Source organism: Ixodes scapularis, unplaced genomic scaffold, assembly GCF_016920785.2.
Source record: "Ixodes scapularis isolate PalLabHiFi unplaced genomic scaffold, ASM1692078v2 PGA_scaffold2__306_contigs__length_199485367, whole genome shotgun sequence".
NCBI lineage: Eukaryota > Metazoa > Arthropoda > Arachnida > Ixodida > Ixodidae > Ixodes > Ixodes scapularis.
In genome coordinates, this window is record NW_024609857.1 from 41,077,573 (window position 1) to 41,105,242 (window position 27,670).

At 44.3% G+C, this 27,670-nt stretch overlaps 1 protein-coding gene across 2 annotated transcripts; it reads left to right on the forward strand.

Annotated features, from left to right (window-relative positions):
- The first annotated feature begins 131 nt into the window (after positions 1-131).
- Positions 132-24,532, forward strand: LOC8027640 (PX domain-containing protein kinase-like protein). Of its 2 annotated transcripts, none has more exons than XM_029972348.4 (15): positions 132-224; positions 343-490; positions 3,785-3,973; positions 4,571-4,667; positions 5,683-5,760; positions 6,804-6,880; positions 10,325-10,399; positions 11,188-11,292; positions 11,766-11,904; positions 14,310-14,434; positions 17,994-18,111; positions 18,224-18,302; positions 20,748-20,880; positions 22,773-22,929; positions 23,334-24,532. In XM_029972348.4, exons 2-15 carry the CDS (start codon positions 389-391, stop codon positions 23,585-23,587), a joined length of 1,728 nt encoding a protein of 575 aa, XP_029828208.2. In that variant the 5' UTR covers positions 132-224; positions 343-388; the 3' UTR covers positions 23,588-24,532. The 2 variants fall into 2 exon arrangements, with proteins under 2 accessions (XP_029828208.2, XP_029828207.2); XM_029972347.3 differs by having other exon boundaries at positions 158-253.
- The last annotated feature ends 3,138 nt before the right edge of the window (positions 24,533-27,670 follow it).

Below are 27,670 nucleotides of genomic sequence, written 5' to 3' on the forward strand. Positions count from 1 at the left end.
TTCAACGTTGGCGCTTTGCTTACATTAGAAACCTTTGCTTCTAATAAAAATGATAGCATTACGCATAATTTTTATATTATGTGTAACTTTATGTATTATCATCATCAAAACGTGTTTTTTGTTTTGCCTACTAGCGCTTCCTAGCGCCCACTGGCACCACTGCAGCCGCCACAGTTTTCTTGCTGTTCTGATGGTTTTGCATTTTATTTGTGCCCGTCGTCTCGGTAACTCGTGCTGCTCTCGTAATTTCCCTGTCGGTGTTGTCTGCTATTTGTCAGATTACTTTTTTTATGTTTTGTTTTTATCGGGAACGTCTAGAGATCGTTATGGCCGCTGTCACAGGTGGTTGAAGGCTGGGGTCAGGCCGCTACGATGAGAGCTGCCCGCTATGGCGATGTTTGAAGAGAGACGGTCCAACAAAATCGGCTTGGACGACACGCACCCCCTGTCCTGTGTGATCGAATCCTTTGAGAATGTCCAAGGCCACACAGTAAGGACAACCGACCTTTTCCGTTTCTTTGTTTTCGGTTTTGTGGAGGAGCACATTTTCCGATGTTTTGTTCCGCGGGCCGAGATCTGCCGATCCGCCTCTGCGATCGGTTTTCCGTCTTACCAGTGACCACCCACCGGTCGCTTGCCATCTTTTGTTATAAACTAAACAGAAAAAGAAAAAAAAAAGTTGAGCATAAAAGGATTTTTGCCGGTTTGGCCTTGACATCCGAGGAACGCAACGAATTCGCATGGTTCATGCGATAGCCGGCGTTTCGCTGCGGCGACGCAACGGAAATTCTGTCAGTCAAATCGAAACGAACAAAAACAAGAGCTGTAACACTCGTTAAACCTTCTTTTGGCGATGCACTTGTCGAAAGTGTAGTTTGCGTAACAATGCTTCGGCTTGTGACGATGGCCCGCAAGGACGTTAAGGTCACACTTGCTGTGAAATACGCCTCCCACTTTCTCTTGCTGATACCACGCACGCTGGCGGAAGCCTTGCTTTGCCGTTTTTCCCTGCTGCATTTTTTTGTGCCCGCTGTGCTGCTCTTGAATTTGCTTACTTTACGATAACCGAGTCCAGAGTGTATGCACCTGGCATACAAAAGCAACAGCTTTCCTAAGTTGCATGTAGGAAGCTAGCAGTCATGCACGAACAACATGGTATCTCGTCAATTCTTCTCATTAATTCCCATGTAAATATTTGCCTTGGAAGCTTGTCAGAGAAGTACTTGATGTTCACAAATCCTACCTCAGGTGTCAATTTTTTTTTTTTTTTTTTGTCTTTCTGTAATGCTTTCTTGTCTTAAGAAAATGTAAAACATAAATACTTAAAGGGGCAGTGCAACGATTTTCAGTCTTTTGCCAATTCATGCGGGAATAGACCCTTCCCAAAATTCAGTGCCATCTGGTGGCTATAATGGCAGTTTAACTTTTGCCGTACTAATGGCGGCCATGAAAATGGAGTTTGCCGTATTTTATCGGGCGCCGTCACTTTCGCAAGTCAAAGACAAACGACAGTGTGCGCTTCACTGTACATTTCCTTCTCAATCTCTTTCAGTGACGATAGAAACAAAGATGCAACCAGTCAGAACAAAGCGTCAACCCACGTACATGGCTAGATAAAGTTCTACAAATCAAGGGGCTTTGGATCACCTTAATGCTACCAACAGGCTGGCTGGGCCCGAACTAGAAATGAACGCTTACGTCACGAATGTATAAGCCTCCAATTATCTGCTAAGGAGCATCTTCAACTTCTTCCTTTATCAGTAAACAGAAGGCCGCCATTATACTCCGTATACCTTATGTTGTACCGCAGCAAAAGCTAGAAGCGAGAGCTCATAGCGTTGGCAGCTGCCCTTGGTGCACGAGAGCTTGTGCCGCCGAGATGTGCTTTAGAGCAAGGAGCTCGCGCTTGTAGCCTTTCCTGTGGTACAACACAAGGTGAAACAGAGTATAGTATGGCACATATGATGGTGGTCAAAGTGGCCAGACTGAATTTCGGAAAGGGTCTATTAATCTGTGTCACCTATGGAACGAAGAACAGAAAACCATATTTTCTTGTGCGTGCTTGTTCTTATTTTGAAAAATTAAACAAATGAAAGGTCAAAGCACCTCTCAACTCACATGTCGTCTTTCGTGTGACATACTCTGGGGAACCACCTGGTTTCCCATTGGGTTCTCTCTTCAGAGACCCCAACCGCTTCCTCCACGATTGTAGACTTTTCAAGGATTAGCTTCATCGAAGGTCGCTGCAAGCGATCGACACAAAAGACTGTTCGCCACTGGGCTGACGGCGAGTGTAGTAGCGGAGGAGGGCGGGTTTTGTTGACTTCCACGTGTCCCCCAGAGACGCGTCACCGTAGTTACCGTAACCGCCACACGCGGCTGTAGATCGGCAAATAATTTGTTTTTTTCCTTTGCAATTGCGCAGCAGATTAGCAATTTTTCGTCGGCATGGAGACACATTTTTTTGTCATTTCTGCGTAGGTAAACAATATAAAAAATACAAACTGCAAATACTTTCAACATTAAAATCATTGCACTACCCTTTTAACTAAGACTGATGAAGCAAGCTACTTGTGACTTATGTCATCTGCTCAGTAGTCAAGAACACCGTTAAACCAAAGCAAAGTATGTACCACGCCCCATTTATTAATATATTTGTAGCACCTTGATGACCTTATGAAAACCGTCGCACAAAGGAGAGAAACTCAATGCTACAGAACGTTGCATATGAAGCAGGAGCAGAAAAACTGGCCACACCAATGCCTGTCATGAATGAGCCGGTTGAACAGACAAATTAGATGTTTCCAATGCTTATACAGTGAGAGGTTGATCTGCCTACAGGATTTGGCACCACTGATTCGACACGCTAAAAGGTGTGTTCTGGAATTGGTGCGGTATAACTGTAAGCCTGTAAGCAGGGATCTTCAACGTGACCATGGGCTTTCAAACAGTCGATACTTAACCACAAGCCAGTTGGTAGAAGACGCGTATATAAAAAAACGCTAAACTAAAATAAAAATTTTTTTTTTTAGGTATTTAGATAAAACATGAATGTTACAAAAAGCTATCCTGAGGAACTAACACTTATAACGCAATATGTTGGTTACAAAGACTGGTTTTGAAAATATTGGTGAGCTTCTATTTGGTTATTATAATGCAATTAAATGCAAAGGGGCAAGCGAGCTGGACAATAATGACGAAAATAATCCCTGGAGAAGGGGAACAAGAGGGACAAGGGACAAAGTTGGAGATTTATGTTTGTCCCTTGTCCCTCTTGTTCCCCTTCTCCAGGGATTATTTTCGTCGTTCTATTTGGTGCTTTTATTTCAGGACGACGTGCCAAAATATATGCACATTCCAGAATCACTTCAAATGAGTTTCACGACATAAATGTTGCTCTAAAAAGCTTTTTATTTTTTTATTTTGTGACATTGTTCTGTAATCCAAATACACACACACACACAAAAAAGATCAAGTTCAGTGTTTTTAGGAGCAGTCTAAAACATGGTTCACATACCAAAATATCTGAATCGCTTCTAACTCAAAATGTGTTTCGTAATGTAAACACTACGCTAAATTTTTTTCTTTTTTTTGGGGGGGGGGGGGATTTTTTTTTTTTTTTATGACAGACATGTTTTATTTAAACACTTAACAAAAAAGGTAGTTCAGTGTCCCCTTAAATCGAAACAAGACATTGTTGGAAACAAACAAAAAGAGTATTACAATGTCCCCTTAAATCGAAACAAGACACTGTCGGAAACGTTGGTGCGTTGTTGGTGTGCAGTGCTACACGCTGCGCGTCCAGCGGGGCCTGTTGGCAGAGGCGGCGTGGACGGTGCAGAGGCGCTACAGCGACTTCGATGCCCTGCACGGCCAGCTCCTCATCTCGGGGCTGGAGCTGCCGCTGCCACCCAAGAAGCTCTTCAACAAGCTGAGCCGCGAGTTCATTGCCGAGAGGCAGCAGAAGCTGCAGGTGTGTGGCACGCTTTGTTTTCTGTCACATTCAAACAAAACATAAGAAGCTTGATCCTATGTATAGGGTGCCTACAGTGGATCTTAGCACTGTGAAACAAGCCGGAAAAATTGGTGCCTGTACATAGGAAGCTAAAACTTCGATCGAATATGCATTGCTATGGTGCGCTTTTACGTGGTGAAATTTCGAGGTATAGCAGATGTGTCTGCAGACGATCGAGTTAACAATGGGTGTAACTTGTGGCACCATCTCTCAATGAGCACTCTTAGGTAAGGGGCTTGGTATTCATGCTATTTGGAGATTTCCCATAAAATGCGTAAGGTGCGCTAGAGCCTTTATGTCTTGCCAAAAACAAGCTATGCTTGCTTCAAGAGTGTTGCATAAATTTTAGGCGATTTAATGGGGCGATTTAAGAGCCTTCGGTTCCACTTCCACAGCCTTATTACTGGGACCGTCTATTTCGCCCAGGTCAGTCACAAAAGAATGGAAGCCTCATTGGCACTAGGCTTCAAGTTCTCCTTGAAGTGTAACCATAGCCAGCGCTTCTAACGTAGCCCTCGTGTCTTGTATTCAATGTATGAAATACTGCTACTGCAGGAATACCTGGACCAGGTGCTGGCAGTTCCCCTGCTTGCCCAATGCCTGGCCGTCAAGCGTTTCCTTGATCCCACTAACTACAACCAAAACTTTTGTGGTGAGAACAGACCTCCTTAGTGCATAAATGGTTTAATTAATGCTTAGCTGCCTTAGCATTTCTGATAATCTAACTATTCATGGCCATCACATATTTCCAAATCCAATCAACCTTGCAGCCTTGTGAAGGGTGTCAAACTTTGGCAAACTGCAGGATGAAAAAGTTGTGCCGCTGCACTATATTTCAGCTGTACAGTCCTCATTTTTGGTTTGAAGCATTACCAGTCATTTTGTCTTCTGTGTGAAATATTATACTTCTTTAGAAAGCTGTAATTGGCAGTCTACATGAGAAGTGCATTGTTTACAGTCATTCATCAATATTGAATTTTTGTCTATCAATTTTGTAATATCATTTTTTTGTTTTTTTCTAATAATTGCTTATAAGATCCAATTCTGATCGAACACATTAACTTTTCTTTTTTTATTACGGTTTGTTAGGCCCGCTTCGACGGGGCAACTTTCCCAGCAATTTCGGTGTTGCCGGCGAGTCGTTCCCTAGCTTTCCCTAGTGCGACACAAATTGCTAAGATTGTGTCCGGCTCGAAACGGACGAGCAACTGAGACAACACGGAGACATGTGAAGCGGCAGCAGCCAATCTGGGACACAACGTTTTCATGTGTCAACCTGTGCCGGTGATGATGACAACTAAAGGCTTGGTTCAGGTTTGAAATGTACTGTTTTTGAGGATAAACCGTTTCAAAAAGATGAGTTAGTATTATCAATGACATTTAAAGCTATAAAAACATGTTAATAGTGCGTAACTGTGTGTCTAAAGAGTGAAAAAAATAAAATCTGATGATGATGATGGCAAAATTACAGCAATTGGTTGCTGCATGTGAACGCGGGCGGCCGGTGTTGCTACGTCAAGTTTCTGGGAGAAATTGCCCCATCTGAAGCGGGCCATAGAAACAGAATTATTTTTGGTGGGTTTGTTCATACTCATGACTCACCATGCAGACGTATGTTGTGCCAGTACGAACTGACGTGCGTGGACCCCTGTCATTGTTTTTGCTAGAGGCAGCCCTGCAGCATGTGTCAATGCTGTTCCGGTCTGAGGATCACTGGGAGGTTGTGGAACCCCTGCCTGACATGGGTGAGTGAGGCGTTGCAGTGGTCGTACATAGCTTCCAATCGCATTGTGTTATACCACCGCAAAAGCTGCACAAAATTATAAATATAGCAAAAAAAAACAAAACAGTACTAAATGCTCCCGATGTTTCCAGGTCTCTGAACAAGCTCTCTAGCAGGTCTTTCCGCCAAAGCCTCTCAATAAATTTTGAAGTAATGTCACTTCGGCCCTATTGTTGTGGGGGGGCAGTGTTGCCACATTTTACCACCTGCAGGCGTGCATAATGGGAAAAAAGTGCAAGAAATGCCCTCAGTTTTTCTACTTATTGAAATGAACCGTGGCAGAGCGATGTGATTGCCAGTCTCCTGACATGAAACCTAACGTAACCTAACGTAACTCAAAAAGTTATGTTTTGGAAAGAGTGCTTGTATTCTGGGCGTAGCCTTGAGAGGGCTCTATTTTGCGTAGCGGAAGAAAGACTTAAGGAAACTTCGACGTGATGTACTCTCTTTGAGATTTTTTTTCGGTGCTGGTAAGGTATGCAAAAAAGTAATTTGAAATAAATATATATATTGTAACTCCTGGATTTTGCACTTCGGGGAAGTAAAAGAAAAGTGCATTAAATGAAAAGCATATCAAATAAGCTACAGGGCATTTCCAAAAAAATAAAAGCCTTGTTCCTGTTAACCCTAGAAATAAACTTAGCACTGCAGAGGGCCTGGATATACTCTTCCCAGGCGTAACGCTGGCAGTCGAAATATGACGTCAAAGTTATTCGATCATGAGGTCGGAATAAACTTCCAATATAAGAAGATATCAGACAGCAGAGTCTGCATATAACGTGGAGACGAGAGGCATCTGATCTACGAAACTGACACTAGCAAACAAAAAATGTTGATGCATAATGTCTGCGGGATCAACATTCTGAAGTCCTGCATGCTCAGATGTTCGTAGGCGTTCTCTAGACATTCATGGTAAACATCTATGGAGACGAAGGTCACATAATAAAGTGGAGTTACTAGGACTGCAAATCTACAGTTGTGATGATGTTTCCTCGGTGTGCCCAGGCTGGCGCGTCCGTAAGCAGTACTTCCTGGTGCGACGCAAGGACGAGCCTAAAGAGAAGCCCCGTTTGCTTTCCTGGGTGAGCTCTCCTTTTTGCTTGAGCATAGTGCGGTACTGCCGAAGTGGCACCCAAGTATGAGTTTTCACTAGAGGCAGGGCTACAGTAAAGACAGAACCGCATGTAAGCGATTTAGCGAGCGACGGCGACAGCGACGAGAATCAGCGACAAGCGATAAAGATTTCTCACTGTCGCCTGTCTTGTCGCTCGGTTTCTGGATTTCGAGAAAACGTCGCTCATCGCCTTTGTCACTTGGTCCCGTCGCTTTCATGCGGTTTCCCTCGTGCGACTGAAGTTGGTCGCCGTCGCTTGTCTCATCGCTCGCCAGATCGCTTACATGCGGTTTGTACTTAATACACTTCTTGTCCTATTAAACCTGTTAATGACTTAAAGGGCAACTCCGCTCAATTCCGAAAAATTTAGGCTTCCATGTGATTCACATTCACAAAGTAATACTCAACAACTCTACGTCTTCGGATTCGCGAAATGTGGAATAATATTTGTGTAATCCTAATTTAAACATCAGCAGATACCGAAACCGAAACTTCGGTTGCGTCAGGCAACATTGGTCTCGGGTCGTCACAGTCATGAGCACCTCACGTCGAACCACGTGGTCTTGTGACGTTCGGGAGGGAGCGAGAAACAGGACACGCGACGCGGGCAGGTCCTTTTTTTTTTTTTTTTGGACGCGGGCAGGTCGCTTTGCATGGCGTGGACGGTGATGGCCCGGGGGAGAGGGGGAAAGGGGAGAAGACGAAAGAGGAGAAGGGGAGCGGAGAAACAGACCGATAAGCGCGCAGGGCAGCGGTGATCACGTGAACGCCCGGTCAGCCAACACCGGGAGGAGAAACTCATGATGTCATCGTTAAATTTCGCTCTGAAAAGTAAAAACAAGCAAAACGTGAGAATGAAGTATGCATGCCTCTGACGTAGTGGTTCAACGTTGGCCGCTCCAACTCCGTGGCATTGACTGCGCTGATGATTGCGCCTCGCGCCGCACGCTAGAGTTGGCAGATTTCGGCGACTTGGCTCGCTTGAAGGTTCGCTGGCCAGTTTATTAAATATATAGACGGAATTAGATCGTAATATTTGACATGGGGTCTTCCTATATGATACTGAAGAGGGCTACATAGTTTTCTAAATATCAAAAATGAAGCGGAGTTGCCCTTTAAAATAGAATTTGTTGTGCTCCAGCAGCAGTCTCTACAGTTCTGGAATTTGATTTTTGTCATTAACATGCAGCAATGCTGACTTCTGCGTAACTTATTCTCTGTGGGCTATAGTGCTTTTTGGCTGTATATTCCAGGGGGACGTCTTGGTAGAAAAAACTACCATAGCTGCTTATATCATCGTACTTTGTTGTAGATGTTAGGCAGTTTCTACTAAGATTGGCAGGCATTCTTGACAAGGAAGCTGTCATGACTAGAATGAGCCGGTAAAAGTGTATCCACACTACGGACCAGATCGTCGTTTTGGTCCGCAGTCAGCGAATTGTGCGACCCCATCTCACCAGTTCGTGAGGTCTGCCGCCGGTTTGCAGACAAGGCTGTTGAGAAGTGTCAATTGCCATTAGAGATGCGGCAAACTTTTTCGAAGTGAAGGGTTTGAAGACGTTTCGAAATGTCAAACTTAATACAGTAAATAAAAAATTCGACGATTTTTAATCTTTCAATTTTTGCCGCTAAGAAATTATATTTTTTTCAAGCTTTTAAAATTTTACGCTCTATGGAATTCAACAATTTCTTTACTTTTGAACTTGTACGCTAAAAAATTTGATGATTTTCAAACTGTCGAGTTTGCTAAGTTAACAAGTTCGACAAACTTTGAACTTCTGAACAAAAATTCCAACCAAGTTTCGAGCAACATGTATAAGTAACACAAGATGTCAATGTATGAAATCGAGTGAAAATTGCACTGGAGTTTTACTTAGCTGATCATGCCACAAACGACTCGCTTTTAAGGGGGGACACTACCCAAAAAAGTGAATTTTTGAACCACTTGTCTGATTTAAATGACATTTACAGGGCTTGTTGCTGTTCATGTTGAGAACATTTCTACCATATTTTGTTAACCTGGGTGAAGTACAAAAAAGTATTTTCAAAACTATCGTTTTGAAAATACTTATAAATTTGTCGTTTTCATGTGTTATATTGCTTTAGGACAGTCCAGAGCAGATAGCTATGGAGCTATATTTCTATATTATACCATCTTTATTGACAAAAAAGCCACATAAACTCAAATACTGTTTTTTAGATTTCCATTCTTTGTCCAAAAGTTTCATTCTTGAGCATGAAAAATGACAAGAATAAAAAATACAAGCTCATAGCTATCTTCCCCTTTAAATTTCATTCGAGAAGAACTCATTAAAATGAATCCAAGTTACGTAATAACAAAACAATAGTTTTCCTAAAGTGAAATTTATGCCAAAAAGTGGAACGGAGAAAAATGTGTTCAATCTGTTCCAACCCCTGCCTTTTCTTTAGCATCGGAGGACCGAAAATAATTTATAAAAAAAATAACTATGCAGTGTAAACTTATGAAACTTTCTGGGAATACTCTCTAGGTGTTGGTGGATGTAAATATGACATTTTTTAAAATCAACTTTTTTTGCCAAAATTGTTTTTTCTGGGTACTGTCCCCCCTTAAAGTGCCGAATGACGCCTTGGGGTGGATTCGGCCTTGTACATCGCACCTTTTTCTTTTGACTTCCGCACAGAGCCGCTCTTTGTGCACAACTCCGTAGGTTACCTCGAGGTGACTTGCGGACCAACAGATCCCTGATCTGCTGGCTTGAAATTCAACTGAGGTGCTTCGCTTTGGACGTCCTTCATATTGTTTTTTGAATGAAAGTCCCCCGATTTCCTTGAGTGCAACTGGCTGGTGAAAGGCACGTGGCGGAGTGCGATGTGCTACAGCAAACGCTGGGTCGGCGTTTATTCAACTTTATTAGTAACCGCCTGGTTACTAATGAAGAAGAGTTCCAGGCAGTGGAAATATAGTTAGCCCGATGACAACCAGTCGTGACCTGATCAGCTGTATTTTGGGGGGCTGAGGTAGGGGGGAGGGAGAGGGGAGGGAGGGAGTTTTTAATTTGAGCTTTGGCAGGGTTAGAATTTTCTAAATCATTCAAACTCGAACTTTAGGAGGGCATCCCTAATCGCCTTTTCTCTGATAAATTTTGGCAGCGGGCCGTGGCCTCCCTAGAACAGTTGAAGGTACGAAATCTGGCAGCTAGCCTCAAAGCAGTGCGCTGCTACTGTTTGGCAGAGCCTTGGGGTCAAGAGTTAGGCCAGTCTGTCTGTTCTTCCATCTGCTCTTTTGGTCTGTCGTATGAATGGTCCTTGCAACCAAATGACTTTCAGGCTGCTCTTCATGAGACCAACTGGTCTGCAGACTGGTTTGTTGTGCGGATCAACCCTAAGAGTCCCCATAATGTTGAAACTTAGCCTTTTTCTTTTAAATTAGGTCCCCCTAGGGCCAGACTTCTACCTGAATGCCAAAGACCTGCAGTCTGCACTCAAGCTGCTTGCCTCTATCCAGGTGAGCCTAACAGTCACCTAGAACCACTAGGGGAGTTGTTAGGGTGGTAAAACTTTCCACCATTTGCCATATTTAATGGGAGACTGTGTTACTGAACAATCATTAAAGCATTTTACATCACTGATGAGATTGCGTTTTGAAGCAATGCAAAAACTGGGAATGGTGTTTGAAAACATAATCAACCGACCTAACTGGGTTATGACATGAAATCCATGTAATCTATGAAAATTAGAAAGTTTTATTATTGTTATCATGAAATTTTCGTCTGCCACTTAATGTACACTCCAACGTTGGTGTTTTTTAGGGCTCTAATAATGATGAAAACTGATTGGCAAAATTTGATCAACTCCTATGTCATAACCACACAACCATGACAGATAAGCTCCATATGTTTATGGTGTCCGAAGCACCATCCGAGGTTCTTATGGCCCTTGATGTTTACTCGCTTCTCGAAAATAAATCTGTCATTCGCATAGTGAGTCCCCAAGAGGCGAGTTCGGTTCCTGGTGTGCACCATACAGTAACATGCATGTGCCCATGCTGGTGCAAGACCTTACCCTCTACTTCTCATAAACTTCAAAGGTATAAGTTTCTTAATATTGTATCGGAGATATGACGAATGCACATGAATTTGATTCTTCTTACATTATGGGGAAATGCCAGCAAGGCTGTTTAATGTGTTGATTGTGGGACTCATTGGCCATGGTTGCTAGACCTTAAGGTAGCTTCGAACTCCCTAATTCGACCAATATATACTAAACCACCCTGTTTTTCTGTTTTCTACACAGCACCCTCACGTCTGGCCCTTGTCCCTGGGCTGTGTGAACGAGAGCGGGGCCGCCATGATCCGGGACTTTTGCTCCGAAGGATCGCTTCGGGATGCCCTCTGTCAGGTGAGGCTGGAGGCCGTGAATGGCACAATAATGCGACAGCCTCTGTGACTGCTCTTTAGCCTGTATCGTAGGGTGGCCAGGCCGTTCCCAGTTTCAGAAACATGCTATTTTTTTAACATCCCGAGAGTTTGCCCGTAAGAACGGGCAAACTCTCGGGATGTTATAACAGGCACTTAGAACAGACACAGGGTCCAATGGAGTCCCTTGGTGCTCCCAGACTGCTGCATTTCGTGGCATTCGCTAGATGCAGAGAATCGAAGGGATTGAATTTTTTGATTGGTTGATGCTGGGGGCAAGAAGAAAAGCATGCAGAACATTTATGCCATGCTAGAGGAGGGACAACTGAAGGGCTTCCCTTCGTTGTGAAGTGCTCGATTATTGTGCTGTCACTCGAAAGGAAGCTTAGAGGATTTTAGGTACTTTGGGAGCGTCTAGTGAGCCTAGGGTTCGAGACCTTGCCATCTGCTTGCCAGGCCAGGCCCAGGGACAGTCACTTGCGGAAGTATGGCACCCCGAAAGAAGTTCGTGCGCTGCCCCCTCCGGCGGTGGCCAAGCTGGGAAAGCAGGTGCTGCAGGTGCTCCTTGCGCTGCACCAGCACGGATTCTGCCACGGTGGGTAACTTCACCTTTTTCGCGGATGGAAGAACGTGTGTGGGGTTCAAAGAGAGTCTCCTTCATCGCGAGACGAGGGCCGGTTTGCGCAGTTGCGTGAGAGCGTGAAGAGTGTGTTGCATTCTCTCATAACCGCTCGTGACAAAAGGATGCACTGGCACCATCTGTAGGGAAGCCCCGGAACTTTGTGTTACTTGACTGAAGGTAGTGCAGTATTTGCGTGATCAAAACTTTCACACTGCCTATGGGAAACGGTCGCTTATGGCATTGTTGGAATTATTTGGGCCCACAATGAAAGAATGATGCATAAAAAATTAGAAAATACCGTGCATGGGGACCAGATGTGTTCCAGGGCTTGATAGAGGAACCTGATAGATGGCACAAGCATGCCAGAGTGTTTATCTAGTCATAAGCGCATAGTAGAGAGCACAACAACGCACTCGATCGCACTCAAATGCAAACGTGTAGGCCGGCCCGAGGTAGTCTCCCGTTGCCATTGTATTGGGTTTCGGTGGCTGAGGTGTATTCGGATCTCCTGCACCTCCATTGTTGCGAGCAGCACTTATTCACATTTTTGAGGAGAAGGTAAGGAAGCATTGCGTTTTGTTGTGATTTGTCCGTAGATTAGATGAGACCCTGTGCACCTACTCCATATCGGTGTCTGTCGGAAGAGGGACGACACGAAAACTAAGACGGTAAATTGGCCAGATGTCACGAGATCGAAGCTTCTTTGGTAGTTTTGGCAGCAGCCGCTGCTGGGAATGCATAGCTGCCAACGTATATACCCGGGAGACTCCTCAATTCTGACCAATTTGTGCAGTTGTACGATTGACAAAAAGACCTCCCGGAAAACGCAAATCCCCCCCCCGCCCCCGCACTTAAATAAGGAGTTTTTGTCGTCGTAATGAACGGCTGCAATGATAGCGAGGCCCAGCTGTTCCTTGCTAGCATGAGCAGGGCAATATAAATGTAATGAAGTTGTCTTTTTGGTACATTTGTTATCAATATTTCTTTTTTAAAAAACCCCTACCTAACCCCCCCCCCCCCCCCCTCCCCCTGGTTAGAAATTCTCCCAGACTTTGTTTCTCCAAACAAGGCAGGTATGGAGATGCGGTTGGGGCGCGATTACTCGGTATCTGCGTATTGCTCCGTTCTGTTGTTCTTTTTGCCAATCTAGTATAGCTCTCGCAAGATATTTCTGACGTGAGAAGACCAACAGACAGTTTGAGTCTTTTTTTTTTTTTTTTAACTGTACATTGAATGGTGTGACTTTGTAGCATGCGTTAGATTTCTTTCATTCTTACGACATACATTACAAGACCTACCCGATCAATAGCTTCTTGGTGGCCTGCTGTTTGAAGACCCTCAAACCTGCGTTTCGAGTGTTTCTGGCACCCACAAAAAGGGGGTCCATTTCTTTTTTTTTTTTAACTTTTACAAAATTTTACTTTTCCTCCCTCTTCCCTTCGATAATGCCTCTTATGCCATATGCCACAGGGTGATATGATAGTATCTGTAAATAAATAAACCGCGCGTGTACCTAACATTTTACCTATGAATTTGTGGGATACCGTACACTGTATGAAACCAGTCTAAAGAAAAAGTTTCTTCCGTAATCTTAGTAAGCTCATTGCGGCCGAGCATGTTAGCGCACCGTAGCTTGGAGCACTTGGTGAAGGCTCCTGTCGCAGAATCCAGGGTTCCTGGGTTCCATCCCAGGAACCCTCGATTTGGACGAGCGTCGTACTGGCGTGCGGTCAAGTATCATTACTGCATGATGCACGCTAAAGATTTCGGGCTAGCAGTGGTGCCACACTGGCTAAATTTTCCAACTTTAACTTGAAAACCGGCGTCACCACACTTAAAGGCAGACCAACTTTACGCCGTATAAACACAACCGTCAGTTTTGCTTTTTTTAAGAATAAATACGAGGATGGACAAGGGATGCATCATTTTTGTCCGTTCTCACGTTTATTATTTCAGCGGCATCTAGATGCAACCAACGTGCTCGCTAGTGCCGCTAAATAAGCTACGCTTCAGAGTAACGACACTTACCCATCTGGGGGCTTGAAATCATGGTTGCCGGTTATCTGAAGCTTTATCTGAAATCATAGGAAACACTTTTTTATCCTCCACAAACGTTAAGACGGTTTGCGACAGAGTGAAGCAATATTATGCGAGCTTTCCAACACCGAATCTAATGCTAAGGAAATAGCACTTTTGAATCGTGACGATTGGCAGTTGCGTCTGCTCTGCACAATATCCGAGGTGACGGCGCCCGCGACAGTATCGAGGAACAGATTGCCGATGCTCTAAGCGTAGCTCATTCCGTGGCTCCAACGTTCGCCTTCTACTCGACCTCGGTTGTGGCCACAACAATTGAGACTGTGCGTCGGCCCGTGCAGGACACCTACACCTCGGGAACGTTGTCCTGCGGGGCGACGGCTGTGCACTCTTGGAGCTGGAGAACCAGCTGCTGGGGCTGCCCAGCCGCCTGCGGCCCTTTCTGGTCAGCCTCAAGAAGATTCGGGTGAGTCTCGGCCCCTCGCTTCGGCCGCCGCCCGGAAAAGTTTAGGCACGAGCGACCGGGCGATCGTTGGTAGTAATGGCGGGTTTTATCAAAGGGGAATGGATTTTTTAAAATCTCAAATTGTCCAACTACAAAGAGAATAAGTGTTGTGCAATGCGCATGGCACCGGGCACGTTTTGAAGACGTTGCCCAAGTGCGGAAATTCTCAATAGTTTTGTTGTTAAGGAATTTTTCTTTTGCTTCCTTATTTTTTGGATTTTAGGGATTCCGGCAGTAGGATGGTTCTCGACTTTTGTCGCGCGCTGTCCTTGTTGTGATGCGATGGGACGTGCAGTCCTGGCCACTTGAAAGCCTAAAGTTTTTTTTTTTGTTTGCTGTGTCTAGCATTACGTCCGACGGAACATGAAATAAAAATTAAAGTTACGTATGACGTAACTCCACCCCAAGGTTTAGAGTTATGTCTGACGTAACCCAAAATGAAGATTAAAGTTGCGTCCGACGGAACTCGAAAGAAAAATTAGTTACGTCTGACAAAACACAAAATTAAAAAAAAAAAAAAAAAAGTATCTTTGTGCATTTGCGGACAGACATTTGAACCAGTTATTTAAAGAAATAGAATGGTAATGTGATATGAACGTGTGTTCTTTAGAGGAGCAGGGTTTCCAACAGACTTGTTGAAAATTGGCACAACCTTCACATACCACTCAAGTCGCTACATGCACTAGCTTTGGCAGTGTTTTTTTTTTTTTCAAACTGCCTTAAATAAAGAGCTGTTCGAGGGAGCTGCTTGGGCGTGAGAATGACAATAGACCCTCTGCCCTTAGCCATATCAACTTTGCTCTCAGCACGGGCCAGCGAGGGCCACAAGCTAATGTAACAAGCACAAGTAAAAAAAAAAAAAAAAAAAAAAAAAAGGAGGATGTTTGGTGGTTTGATTCCCATTTGGTTAATGTTACTTCACTTCAATAATGTGACGTATTGGGCTAGTTGTTTCGAAGCGAACATCTTGGGAAGGAATAGCGGCAAAACCTTGGACAAAGTTGAAGAAACACACACGACAGGATTGCGCTGAACTAACAACTGGTTTTTTAATGCACAAAAAACGAAAGAAAACAACAAGCATCTTAATCAGAGAACTTGCGTTCAGAAATTATAGCTGGAAACTTGAGCTTTTAAGTTTATAGTACATCAGCTCGATGGTGGTTGGATGGGCCAATAAATTTTTTTACAAAAAACTGAAGTTTGCATTGGGTCCTGTGTGGCCGCAATACTTAGTGGCATCTATCTTGGCGAAGTGGTTAGAAGTGTAAGAAGTGCTCTTGCAGTGTCCACCGTCAAAAAAGTGTTTTGCTGTGTGGATGATTTTTTGGTTGTGTTTGGGGGCGCTGATGGGGTTGACACACAGGCTAAGGTACTTTGTTTTTGAGAACTGTGGCGAGGGGCTCAGGTTTACGTCTGAAGAGCCCAACAAAGAGGTTCTTCAATCCCTTGACCTTTCGTTGTGCTTTGGAGAAAAACGTGTTTGTTGGTCGTTTAGTCCACACACAAAAAAGAACATTCTGGATTATAGATCATGCCCCTCAATATTGGTAAAAAAGAGCATTGCAGTCTCTTGTCTTGGGTCCGCCCTTAAAAGGTTGTACATCCACTTGATGAAGGACTATTTCAACGGGCAGGTTAAAAGACTGAAGCTGTCAGGGTTTCCATCTGCCCTTTTGACGGCAGTGCATGGCTAGCTCCTTTATGAAAAAAGCTAAGGCGATAAAGAGGATAAAGACTAAATTCGACAAAAAAAGAATGGTGGTCGTGCCCTATCTTTATCGGGTATCTCATAACCTTAAGCAAGTCGGAGGTCGCTATGGTGTCCCGGTGGTGTTTTCTGCCCCACAAAAAATCTGTCAAATATGTGCAAGCTCGTTGCTACCGCCGAAAAGCGGTCGAAAAAGAAATGCACCACGAAGTACCGTTCGTGGCTTGTCTGTCTGGCGTGGTTTACAAGATCTGCGGCAATGTCTACGTTGGACAGATGGGCCGCTGTCTAAATAACAGACTTGGAGAATATTCATATTCACTCAGTGCCACTGTTGGGGGTGTTGCTACTTTTGTACTGCAGGGACTGCAAGTGCCAGCTTAATTTTAGTGAAGTCTCTTGTTTTGGATAAACATACAGACAGAGTGGCAAGGAAAATTATCGAGGCTTTTTTTATCTCTGAACTTGGCGGGAGATCCATCAGCGAGCTGTCAGTGGCTTTATCTGAAAAAGAATTCGGGTGCCTTCGATCAGCTATGAAGGGCATTACATAGCCACTGATATGGCCTATCTTGAGTAAAAATATGCTGCTTGGTTGTTGTCTTTTGTCAGATTAACATGCTTCTTGTTTTCTTCCTTCCTTTTTTGTGTATTAAAAAAACAGTTAGTCCAGCGCCGTCTGTTGTGTGTGTTTCTTTTCCTTTGTCCAAGCTTTTTGCCACTGTTCCTTCCCAAGATGTTTACTTCACTTCTCTTCTTTTTTGTGTGTGTGTTACATACAACAAGAAGTGTTTTGGGATCGGAAAGAAAAATCACAATAAATCGTCCTAAATGGAGGGGAACAAAAAGAAAAAAAAAAATCATAAGCCATCCCACTCTGTGAAGGTGTATGACCGGCGAAGCTGTTTAGCACACGACACAGACGTGACACAGAATTTTTAACGAAGGTACAAACACATTTATTGTCTTGACTGGGAGAGCAGAAGGAAAGGAAACTAGGCATGCAAGTGGCTTGGAACGACGACAAAGAGAGGGCGGTGCGAGTGTAGACATGGCCGACGCGGGTCACACAGCGGCAAATCTTTGAGAAACCTTTATTATCTACCTGAGAGTCTACTGATCTTGAAAATGGTACCTATTGATAACTAATCTACTGAAAATGCATATCCAAGTGATGAGACGTATAAGCTTTCGCATAAAATGAAGCGATTTTGCATCAAATTCAGGACCTGAGTTTTGGTTGACGCACATAAAAAATCCATGGAACCCTAACCATAAACAGCTTCAATGTAAAAATGAATGTGATGGGCATCGAGCCCACTTGGCTTCTGCAGCGTCCATATGCGAGGAACACGCCCCAGCCCCCTCGACAAACATGGAAGCATGGATGACGCAATTTCAGCCGGTTAACGAATGCTGCATTGGACGTAACGCAGTAATCATTCATGTTACTTTTGTATTTATGTCATGTATCGGCTGTAAAGTCAAACATCCCACAAAGTAAGCATAGGTTACAAAAGACGTAACTTAAATTTTTATTTTGAGTACCGTTGGATGTAGCTTTAATTTTGATTTCGAGTTCCGTTGGGTATAAATTTAATTTTCATTTTGGGTTACGTCGGACGTCACTCGAAACCTTGGAGTAAAGTTACGTCGGACGTAACCTTAATTTTTATTTCGAATTCCGTCGGACGTACAGCTAGACGCTGCATTGTTTCTTTGCACGTCGTATAACGATGTGAGCTTGGCTTAGCAGCAGCGACGGATGTAGTTAACTCCTTGTACTAACCATTTTGTCTTCTGGGACAGACGGCAGAGGCTGTGGATGTGTACAGCTTTGGTCACATGGTGTATGAAATGGCGTTTGGTCGGCCGTGCGGCACGCCCACCTGCGACAACTTCCCGAATTCCAGCTCCCCAGAAATGAGTGAGTCGATGTGGATGACAAACGCACCTCCTGAATTGCCATATGTAGTGGATCTGGCTGAATCACCGGTTATCATTCTTCTCTGATAAATCTCTATGTCATTACTGTGCAGGATCTGTATTGGAAGCGCTGCTCTCGACCGAAGCCTGCAAGAATGGCGTGCCTTCAATAGCTGACCTCTTGATGCATCCGTGAGCAAACTGAACCCTTTGCATACTTCCGCTCACAGGGTTAAGGGGGGACATTATCTGGAAATTTGATTTTTTTGAACCGTTCACTCAATCGGCGGATATTTGAAGGTGGTGTTTGTAGCCATATAGAAGGAGGGCATGCAAAGTTTCAGCCCTCTGAACCAATTTTATGAGGTACTTTACACCCAGAACAAAGTAAAGCATTGCTTTGCATGGAATCTGCCTAATGAATCTATCGTTGAGGAATGGTGTGGAACACGTACTGGAATTTTCTGGTGGAACACGTACTGGAATACCTGTTGCCAGTTACTATGAAAAGAAATTTCAGAAAATATGCATTTTCCAGGTTAAAAAAATTATAAAAAAAAATAATTTTCACATTTACCAAGTTTTGCAAATTACAATTTTTCATAATAAAATAACATGAAAATGCAAAATCTAGGTTCATAGTAACCGACTCCATAAAATTTTGGCATATAAGCCGCAAATATTAAGTCTCCCAATAGTTTCAAAGGGATGGTGAACCGAAATTTGCATTTAAAAAAAACAATGCAGGAGATGTAGGCGGGACGCTACAATCCCTACAACACTACTCGTAAGGCGATATCTCAAATGGATGGCCGTATTTTGGGAAAAAGAGGTCGAGATTGAACCAGGCCGACGAGGAGCGTGACGTGAAGATACCTCGTTTTCTCCTCTCTTCGCTTTGCCCCTTCAAGGAGGCGAGGTGAAGTAGACGCGAGGCCGTTCTCTCTCCTTCTCGGAGAACATGACGTGAACATTTTTGTCAAATGCACCTCCTTTTTCTTTTTTTTGAAAAATATGGTCATCCGTTTGAGACATTGTTGTATGAGTGATGTTTTGATGTTTGTAGCGTCCCATTGCACGCTTTTGCCGCCGTGCTTTGTGGAATCCAGATTTCGGTACAGCATCCCTTTAAAGTGAAATTTATGGCAAAAAAGTGGAGCAGAGAAAATCGTGTTCGAAGTGCTCGAACCTCCATTTTTTCCTTATCATTGGTGGACTGAAAATAATTTATAAAAAAATACCTGTGCAGTGTAAACAAATGAAACTTTCTGGGAATAGGTGGATGTAAATCTTGCATTTTTCAAAATCAATTTTTTTTGCAGAATTTGTTTTTTTTTTTTTTGTTTTTTTTCTGGTTAGTGTGTTTGCCCTTAAGGGCAGTGGAGGGGGCGGGGCGGGGGCTATGCTTGATGCTGCCGTTCTCCCGCGTGCGATTACCTTCTCGGGTCGTATGCGAACAAAGACCGGTGCCTGCTCCTTGCTTTAGTAGACTGTTTTGCGTGCCGGTAATGATACCCGATACTGTACTGCAGCCACTCGTGAAGTGTTTATTCCAACTGCCAATTGGCCAAAATAAATGCTGTTTTTTTATCTTTTATAATTGCTGCTTACGTTTCTAGAAAAGCATTTGCAAGGCCTGTGATTAGTTTGTGACCAGCGACCACAAAGTAATGTCAGAAGGTGGTCATTTGAGAGAATAAACTGCAAGAGTGAAAACTAGCCAAATGCAAACCGCAATCAGCCAGTTCATGATAACCTTTAACTCCCCAGTAGTACAGTCACAACAAAACGATACTCCCGTACAATGTCCTTAGTCAAAACGGTCGAAAGTCCCGCACGAGTGGCTGCAGTACAGTATCGGGTATCATTACCGGCACGCAAAACAGTCTACTAAAACTCGCTAAAGATGCACGGTTTTTGGCAGTGTCGCTACTGTCAAAACCGTGTGTCTTCAGTGAGTTTTAGTGGACTGTTTTACATGCCGATAACGATACCTGATACTGCACCGCTGGCACTCAAGCATGAGTTTAGACAGTTCTGCGCTAAGGACACTCTACGGGAGTATCGTTTTGTTGTTGTGACACTACTGTTGGGGTGTCACAGATTATCATGGCCTCCCTGATTGCAGTTTGCATTTGACTAGTTTCCACTCTCGCAGTTGATTTCCTGAAGTGACCGCTTTCCGACGTTCTAAAACCTGAGACGGAGGCATAAAAGGAAGAAAAGCAAAACGCCGCAACTGAGACGTTGTCTTTGTTCTCCTTTTTTCTTTTTTTTTTTTGCCTCCATCTCAGGTTTTAGTATGCCAAATAACAACCAGCTCACCTGCCCAGTAACATTGTCTTCAGTGACCGCTTTGACCAACATTTTACGAAATGAAATATTTATTCTTCCTTTCGAGAGCTATGAATTTGCATTGTGTACAAACACTTAATTCTTCAGTTGCTTTTTTTTTTTATCATTATAGATGATCATAGGTTTAAAATATTTATAGGAAGAAAATTTAGGTTGTGCAGTGAGGCATACAGTGACAACAAAATTCGCCTTATTTTTATAAATTTACCTTGGTTCATAGCAAAAAGTTAAGTATAGTTCCTTCCTGCCTCATGGCCCACGGTTCGGGGTGCCCGGTTTCAGGTTCTTTCAGAGTGCCCCCGTGACAAACAGTGGCTCTGCGAAACTGGGCCTGAAGGTTCCCGCCCTGCTCAAAGACGCCCTGAAGGCCGCCCGATTGCAGACCGAACGCAGGCTTCAGGAAGACCAGAAGCAGGTGAAGGCCCATCGGCTTTTTCCCCCAATATGTCTAGATTTGAGCGTGCTTCCAACCGCTCAGTCTGAGTCACATGGTTTACGAGCTGTGTTTGCAATACAAAGTGCAAGAAAAAGTTGATCGGCTGCAGGCGTCTCCGACTTTTCCTCAACCTCTCCACTTGCTGTCCCTCTCGCCACTCGACGACGCTGGCGAGCGCACTTGCATCCAATTTGCGCAGGGGGCATCCTTTATTAATGGAGCTGTGCAACAATTTCAGTGCTTTGCTTAAATAATTTGGGACTTGGTGTCTCAACCCTTCTAAAGTAAAGAAAAAAAAAAAAAAAACTTTTGTTGGCATGTTTTTATTTTTATTTTAAAAATCGGGGCAAAGATTGAGGTTTTCGGCACCTCTCAACTCCTTCACCATCTTCCGAGTCGCGTGTGCTGTGACGTAAATGGGGGACGCGTGGGGTTCTGGTGAAGCTCTTTCTCTCTAGAACCATCAGTGAGCAGCGAGAACTCGCCCGCTCGCAACCATGTGACCACATGCTTGCGCAGCACGATCACTGATGGCGAAAGGAGGAAAGTGGCAACGTCCAGGCCCGGCCATCTCCGTCCGGCTCTGCCTCCGTCCCCCTTCAGTTTCTGGCGGCTATTCGCGGTAGCAGATAGAGCTGACGGTTTTGTTGACCTCGGACAGATGGCGCCACTAAAACTCCAAACAATAAAAGTTTTGTTGATGATACCAGGTTTTTGACGTATTTATATTTATGTTGGAACGACAAGATTTATAAAAAGTTACCTTTTAACGAGCAGGTACTTGCATAACTTGCTATCTTTTTACAAGTCCCCCATTAATGTCACGCCGTGTGGTTGTCATGGTCACTGCTCGCGGCTGCAGGTCGGGGAATATTACGTTTATTGCCTCGCTATTACTCGGCGGAATCGCAACATTTCGAAGGAAGGAGATGTGTTTTCTGTCCTTTGTGACAAGATAAACAATGCCAAAAGTAGAAGATGCAAATTCTTTCAACGTTAACATTGTTGCACAGCTCCTTTGAGGGAGAACACTACTCAAAAAGGGTCAACTTTTAAACATTTGGCTTAATATGGATGAAATTTACAGTACAGTGAAATCCACTTATAACGATACTACAATAACAATGTCCTTTTTATAACGATCAGTTCCTAGAGATTTTTTACTAGAAACGCTTAGTTTCTAGTCTAGATACAACAATAATGGGTTATAACAATTGAATTTTCAGGCTTTCTCATTATCATTATAATTGGATTGCACTGTATATACTGGCAGTTGCGAGGCAGAATGCAGTGCAAAGTTTTTGACTGCGGACATGATTTGGTAAATAAATTATACTGATTTTTATCAGGAACACACTGACGTTGTTTAGAAAAACTATTGTTAGAAAACTAAGGTAATACCCAACAAGGCCTTTAATGCATGAAATGCAGTATTTGAAAAGCGATTGTTTAAATGTGTTTAAAAGACATTAAACAGTCCTTTCAGGTAGTGAAGAACCTACTTTTTTATGAATTTCCACGCTAACTTTAGCAGGCAAACTGAATTGGTACAAAGGCCACGTGACGTCAGTTTTCCCGCTAGCCGGAAACTAAATTGGCATACAGGTCACGTGACGTCAGGTCACATGACACCAATTTTCCCCATTAAATTTAGCGGAGAAACTGAATTAATGTACAGGTCACGTGACACTAGGTCATGTGACGTTGATTTTCTCGCTAAATTTAGCTGGAAGAGCATGGACGGGCAGACAACAATGGGGGCTTCATTAAAAAGCATTCATACTTTGAAAAGTCTGAGAATACCTGCAATTGATAATTGTAATTGTGTAACTTCTTCTAAAGCGATTGATCCATGTGTGGTTACCGCACAGGTGCGACACCAGGCGAAGGTGAGCAAGGCCCAGGCTCGCCTGGCACTGAACGAGGACCGGCGAAGGAAGGCCGCCCTCGAGTTGAGGAAGGCAGGTGCCGACAGGAACGACGTCTCCTACCCCAGGTCGCCGGCTCCACCGCCGGCACCGCCCGCAGGTGGGTGGGCGCACAGTTGTACCTAGGGGTTGCCTACCCCTTTCCACAGGCAGAAGAAGCTTGTTGATGCGCCTTTCGGGAGACCACAGTACCGTATCTATTCAAATACGGGTCGACTTTTATGTGGAGAACTCTTAGCGTTGAGGACCTAATTATAATCTTAACTGGCCGATCGATTCAGCTAATGCCGTCCTATGTCAGTTGAAGCGGTGAAGTTTGACACAAGCTAATGCAAAGTGGCGAAGCTTGGCACGCATGCCCACCACAGGTGAATCGCTTGCGGCTCCTTGATTTTCGGCTCTGAACTCAACATAAAATGAAACTTGCACAGCCGGGGAAACCAAATCCAGTCGACTCCAGTCGGGTCTGCGTGCAGCTGATGCTTTGCGCTCCCACCTTTCCAGGGTCCAATGTGGCGTCCAAACCAGAGGTCCCTGCCGGTGCCGCCTCCCCTCCCCCACCACCACCACCCCCACCTCCTCCCCCACCTGCACCCCTGTCGCCGTCGTCACCACCGCCGCCGCCGCCGCCACCGGGACCACCAGTCGCTGCGGGTGGTACCACAGACCGCAGTGCGTTGCTCTCTTCTATCACGGGATTTAACAAGAGTGCCCTGAAGAAGGCAACCACCAAGGACTCCAGTGGGCCTAAACTCTGAAGGATGAATCACTGCAGAAAATTCTGACTGATGTAATGCATTCTGTGTTTAAACAGGACGCAGCGTTGCATGCTGGGCAACAACAGAACAGTGAACGTTTGGTTCGTGAATGAAAACTAAATATTATTTGTTATTGGACTGAACGAAATATGATGCTCTATTCAACGGAAAGTAATGTTCTTTATATTATTGGGTGAAAGGAACACAGTTTCTTAAGGTACAAATGTCATAATTCTGTTGTGCTTGCGAAGAAGTGCTTCGAGGTTTGTGGACAGCGACCAACAAGAAAGAAACCCCGGTGTGAGCCACAAAACATAGCTTTAGGACAGTTCTGACTGCATAAACTTTGACAACAAAGCAATCATTTAATATTTTTTTTTCATTGTTTTGACATAGGGATCAAAGTTGTAGGCTGCACGTGGAGTGACAGTGACTACAGCACACCATTGCGGGTTGTGAAACCTTGTTACCCTCGTGATGTGCAAGCAGCCATGTTCCTCAGGTGAAAGAAAGCTAGTTTGCCGTAGACATTGTTAAAGAACTTCAGGTCATTTAGGATTGTTTTTGTCCATTCTTGTAGTTTTGAATTAGTTTTTTTTTTTTTTATATATTTTAGAAATGGTTTAGCAGAGAGCTAACATGTTCACAATAGAATAACGGGAGAGCGATTTTCCACTCTTTGCTATGCAGTTCTTTTCAACCTGTTAAGCTAAAAGCCCAAAGAAATTGAAGAAAGTGAAACACTTTTTTTTTTGTGCTATTGTCTTATGCGTTGCCAAGCAGTGCTGGGCAGGGCCCACTGTTCTGTGCTTTAACAGGGAATTACAGGCCCTTGATGGAAGGAATGAGCCGTGTGTATATACTGTTTGTATTGGACTCGGATGTCGTGAAAACAGTATTTATATAAACTGCTGTTGTAAAGCTTTCCCTAAAAAGTGCTCCTTCCTCCAATGTTCCAGTGTGCCATTCTTGTCGAATAGAAATGTATTCGGAACCATGCGGGAACCAGGCATGGCAGCTCCATTCATGAACTTTGAAGCTTTGATGTGGTCTGAAAACCTCCGAGCCACGAACTGGACAACTTGTGCTCCTTGTAAACACACCAAACACATTCCTACAAGTCTCTGGATGATGGTAGTAGTAGTTCTATTTTTTATTTTGGTTCAAGAGGGCCGCGGCACCGCAGAAAGGCAAGTAGCCAACACCACGGAAGCCTGCGGTGCCACATCTAATGATGTGTCGAGATAGTGTACAGACGAGTGAGTGGTGCTTACAATGTTTAAATCGATCAATGGTGTCCCTGTAAAACCGGATAATTTTATCGCCATCTAGATTTGTTTACCATACTTACATGATGTACCACGCCCCAAAACTGGGGCACACACACAAAAAAAAAAAAAAAATCTGAAGTGATAAACAAAGAAAAAAAAAGCAAAGAAAGACATACATTGTTTCAAACTCGGCTACTGCATTTCTTCGGTCAGCTTGTACGGATGCTTCACGGGAAGCTTGCTAGATCGCTCCTGCAAGAAAAGTATGAATTCCACAGAGAAAAAGATTGGTGTCCTATTGGTATTTGAAAAAAGGGCCTATTTAGGAAAATTAATAATGTTTGATACCATTGGCAAGGGGGTGCTGGCAAGGCGCGCATAGATCCCCCTTTCTCAATCTCCCGCCTTCTCCGTTTCGCGGTTCTGGAAGGTTCCCCGGCGCGTCTGCTGTTCGCTCCGTCCTTGGAACGGGAATGGCAACTGCGGGAGCACGAGACGGACGAAAAGCGGCGGAGGCGACGGGACCTGCACGATGTCGTTCCCTTCGCTGCGGCGACCGGAGAATTTCGGAGGGCATTTCTTGGACAATCTAGTGATGTGATCGCTGCTTCAAACCGCGCTAAAGGGCTTAATCCTGCTATGTTTCGCCAAAATGTGATGAATTTACGCCACCATTGTGCCAAAACGCGATTTTTTTTTTCGAACTTTTGATTATCGCCTTTGGTAGCGCATTACCCGACTTCATACTACTTCCATAAAGCCCTGCATGCAACACGGCGCGCGTTGCGCTCTGGGAACTAGTTGGCCAGGGAGGAGAGTGGCATGGTTTCGGTTTCGATCGACACGTCGACAAGAGATTACACACAACGTGGACTATTAACGGCCGTTATCTCATGTTTTCTGGTCCCGAGAGCGCCATTTGTGGTCTCTAAACTAACCTAAATGGCCAGACCTCGAAGCTTTAGCACAAGCCCGAGACGTATAGCTTGTCTTAATACATGCTTGTTGTATTTTTGTACTTGAGCCTTTCTGTTAGCGTTCCAATCGAGGTGTGTGGACGAGCCAGTGCTGGGAATGTCGACGCTGCGGAGCTCGGGGATCTTGCTTATGTACGAATCAACAAGCTGTAGCAACCAAAAAGTATGCACACATCGAGCTCGCGCCTTTACATTAGTGTTGTTGATCAGGAAGTTTGTTTGTTTCGTGCGTCCATAGACGAAATGTTAATTTTTGCAATTACTGTATTCTTAATACGCCTGTGTACGCGAGGTAAAACTCGGAAGCGCCATTGAAAAGCTCAATTATAACACACCTCTTATCTCTTATCTGTACTGACCCGCAGCACTGCACGAAGCGAAAGGCCCCCACTTGCATTTCACTAATATTCAACATCGCGTATGCGCGTAAAGTTATCCTGCCCAGTCATATAGGCACATTCGCACATACAAACCGTTTTAAGAAAGCAAAAGTCGAGCACTTGTGGGAAGAATGTCGCACCGTTCGCCAGAAGTACGCCGGACGGGCATGAACCCCTATGCGGTGCGCCAAACGAACGAAATTATTCAAAGTGCATTTGACGTTTGCTAATGGCCATAATATTTGTTATGTGATTGCTTTCTTCCTGCCTGCGTATGCCGAGATAACTTCAGACACAACGTTCAGGCACAGCTCTTGGGCGTCAGTAAAAGCTGGTCCAAGAAGGCTTAGCGAGGAGTAGGGGACGCTTGTTAGGACCTCCGTCGTAGCTAGCCGATCTCAGCGTTTGCGAAAACTTAATCTTTTATCAGCATAAAATTTCAGTGGGAGATATATGATGACACGAGGAAGACATTATGGTAACTATAGTGAGGTCGAATTTATAGCGTTTCCTTAAAAGTTCATGCGTCAACGCTGGGCTCAACTTTGATACTCCTGCGAGGATGCGGCTTGCTTTTCGCCCAATGAAGTAACAAGAAGCGGACGTTTGGCAAACAAAATACGTGTAATGCTCCAGGGGACCGAATTTCACTTGTAGTTCAGTGCTACTAGACGGGATTACTGACACGAGCTCAAAGATGCACTCGTGGGGTGAGGTGACTAAGCCACGGCTTACTACGTTTGCATTCGCACGCACAATATCCGGTGTTTCGGGAACCAAGGAAAGTGCCCCGGTCTTCGTTTTTGTATCGCTCGAGAATGAGTGTATTGTACATTCGTAAAAAAGTCAGATAATTGAAAACGCAAGCAGCGCGTTCGGTCGCGGCGTGATAGCACGAGATGAATCTGCACAGTCGAAACCGAAACTGAGTGGCCAACTAGTTCCCAGAGTGCACTGCGTGGTATTTCGCCGCAATGGGGCGCGTCGGTTTTGGAAGAAGTCCTATTCACTGACAGTGCTCGGACGTCGCGCGATATTTCTCGTGTTCGTGGTCTGTTCTGGTGGGTTCGCGGGTGAGCTAGCTTCGTTGAGTGCGCTTCTCGCCGCGCACTGGTGCACTGCGGTGAAGCGGGAATCTCGGAGTAAGCATCGGGATTTTGCGTATCTTTCTTCGACACGGCACAGCCACGTGCTAAGGGGAAAACAGTCCTCTGCGTCGCTGCCCGGCGTAGATCCTGGCACGTTTCTTGGCCTTATTTTTTACAGAACGAGAACTGCGCTTTGTAATTTTACAAGAAAAAACCGACCTGTGAAATACACTTTTCACGAAAAGTTTAGATTGCTACACGCAGGCGTCGATTTTTACGTCCATTTTAGATCGAGTCTGGTGACTTGAACCACCCTATATATATATATATATATATATATATATATATATATATATATATATATATA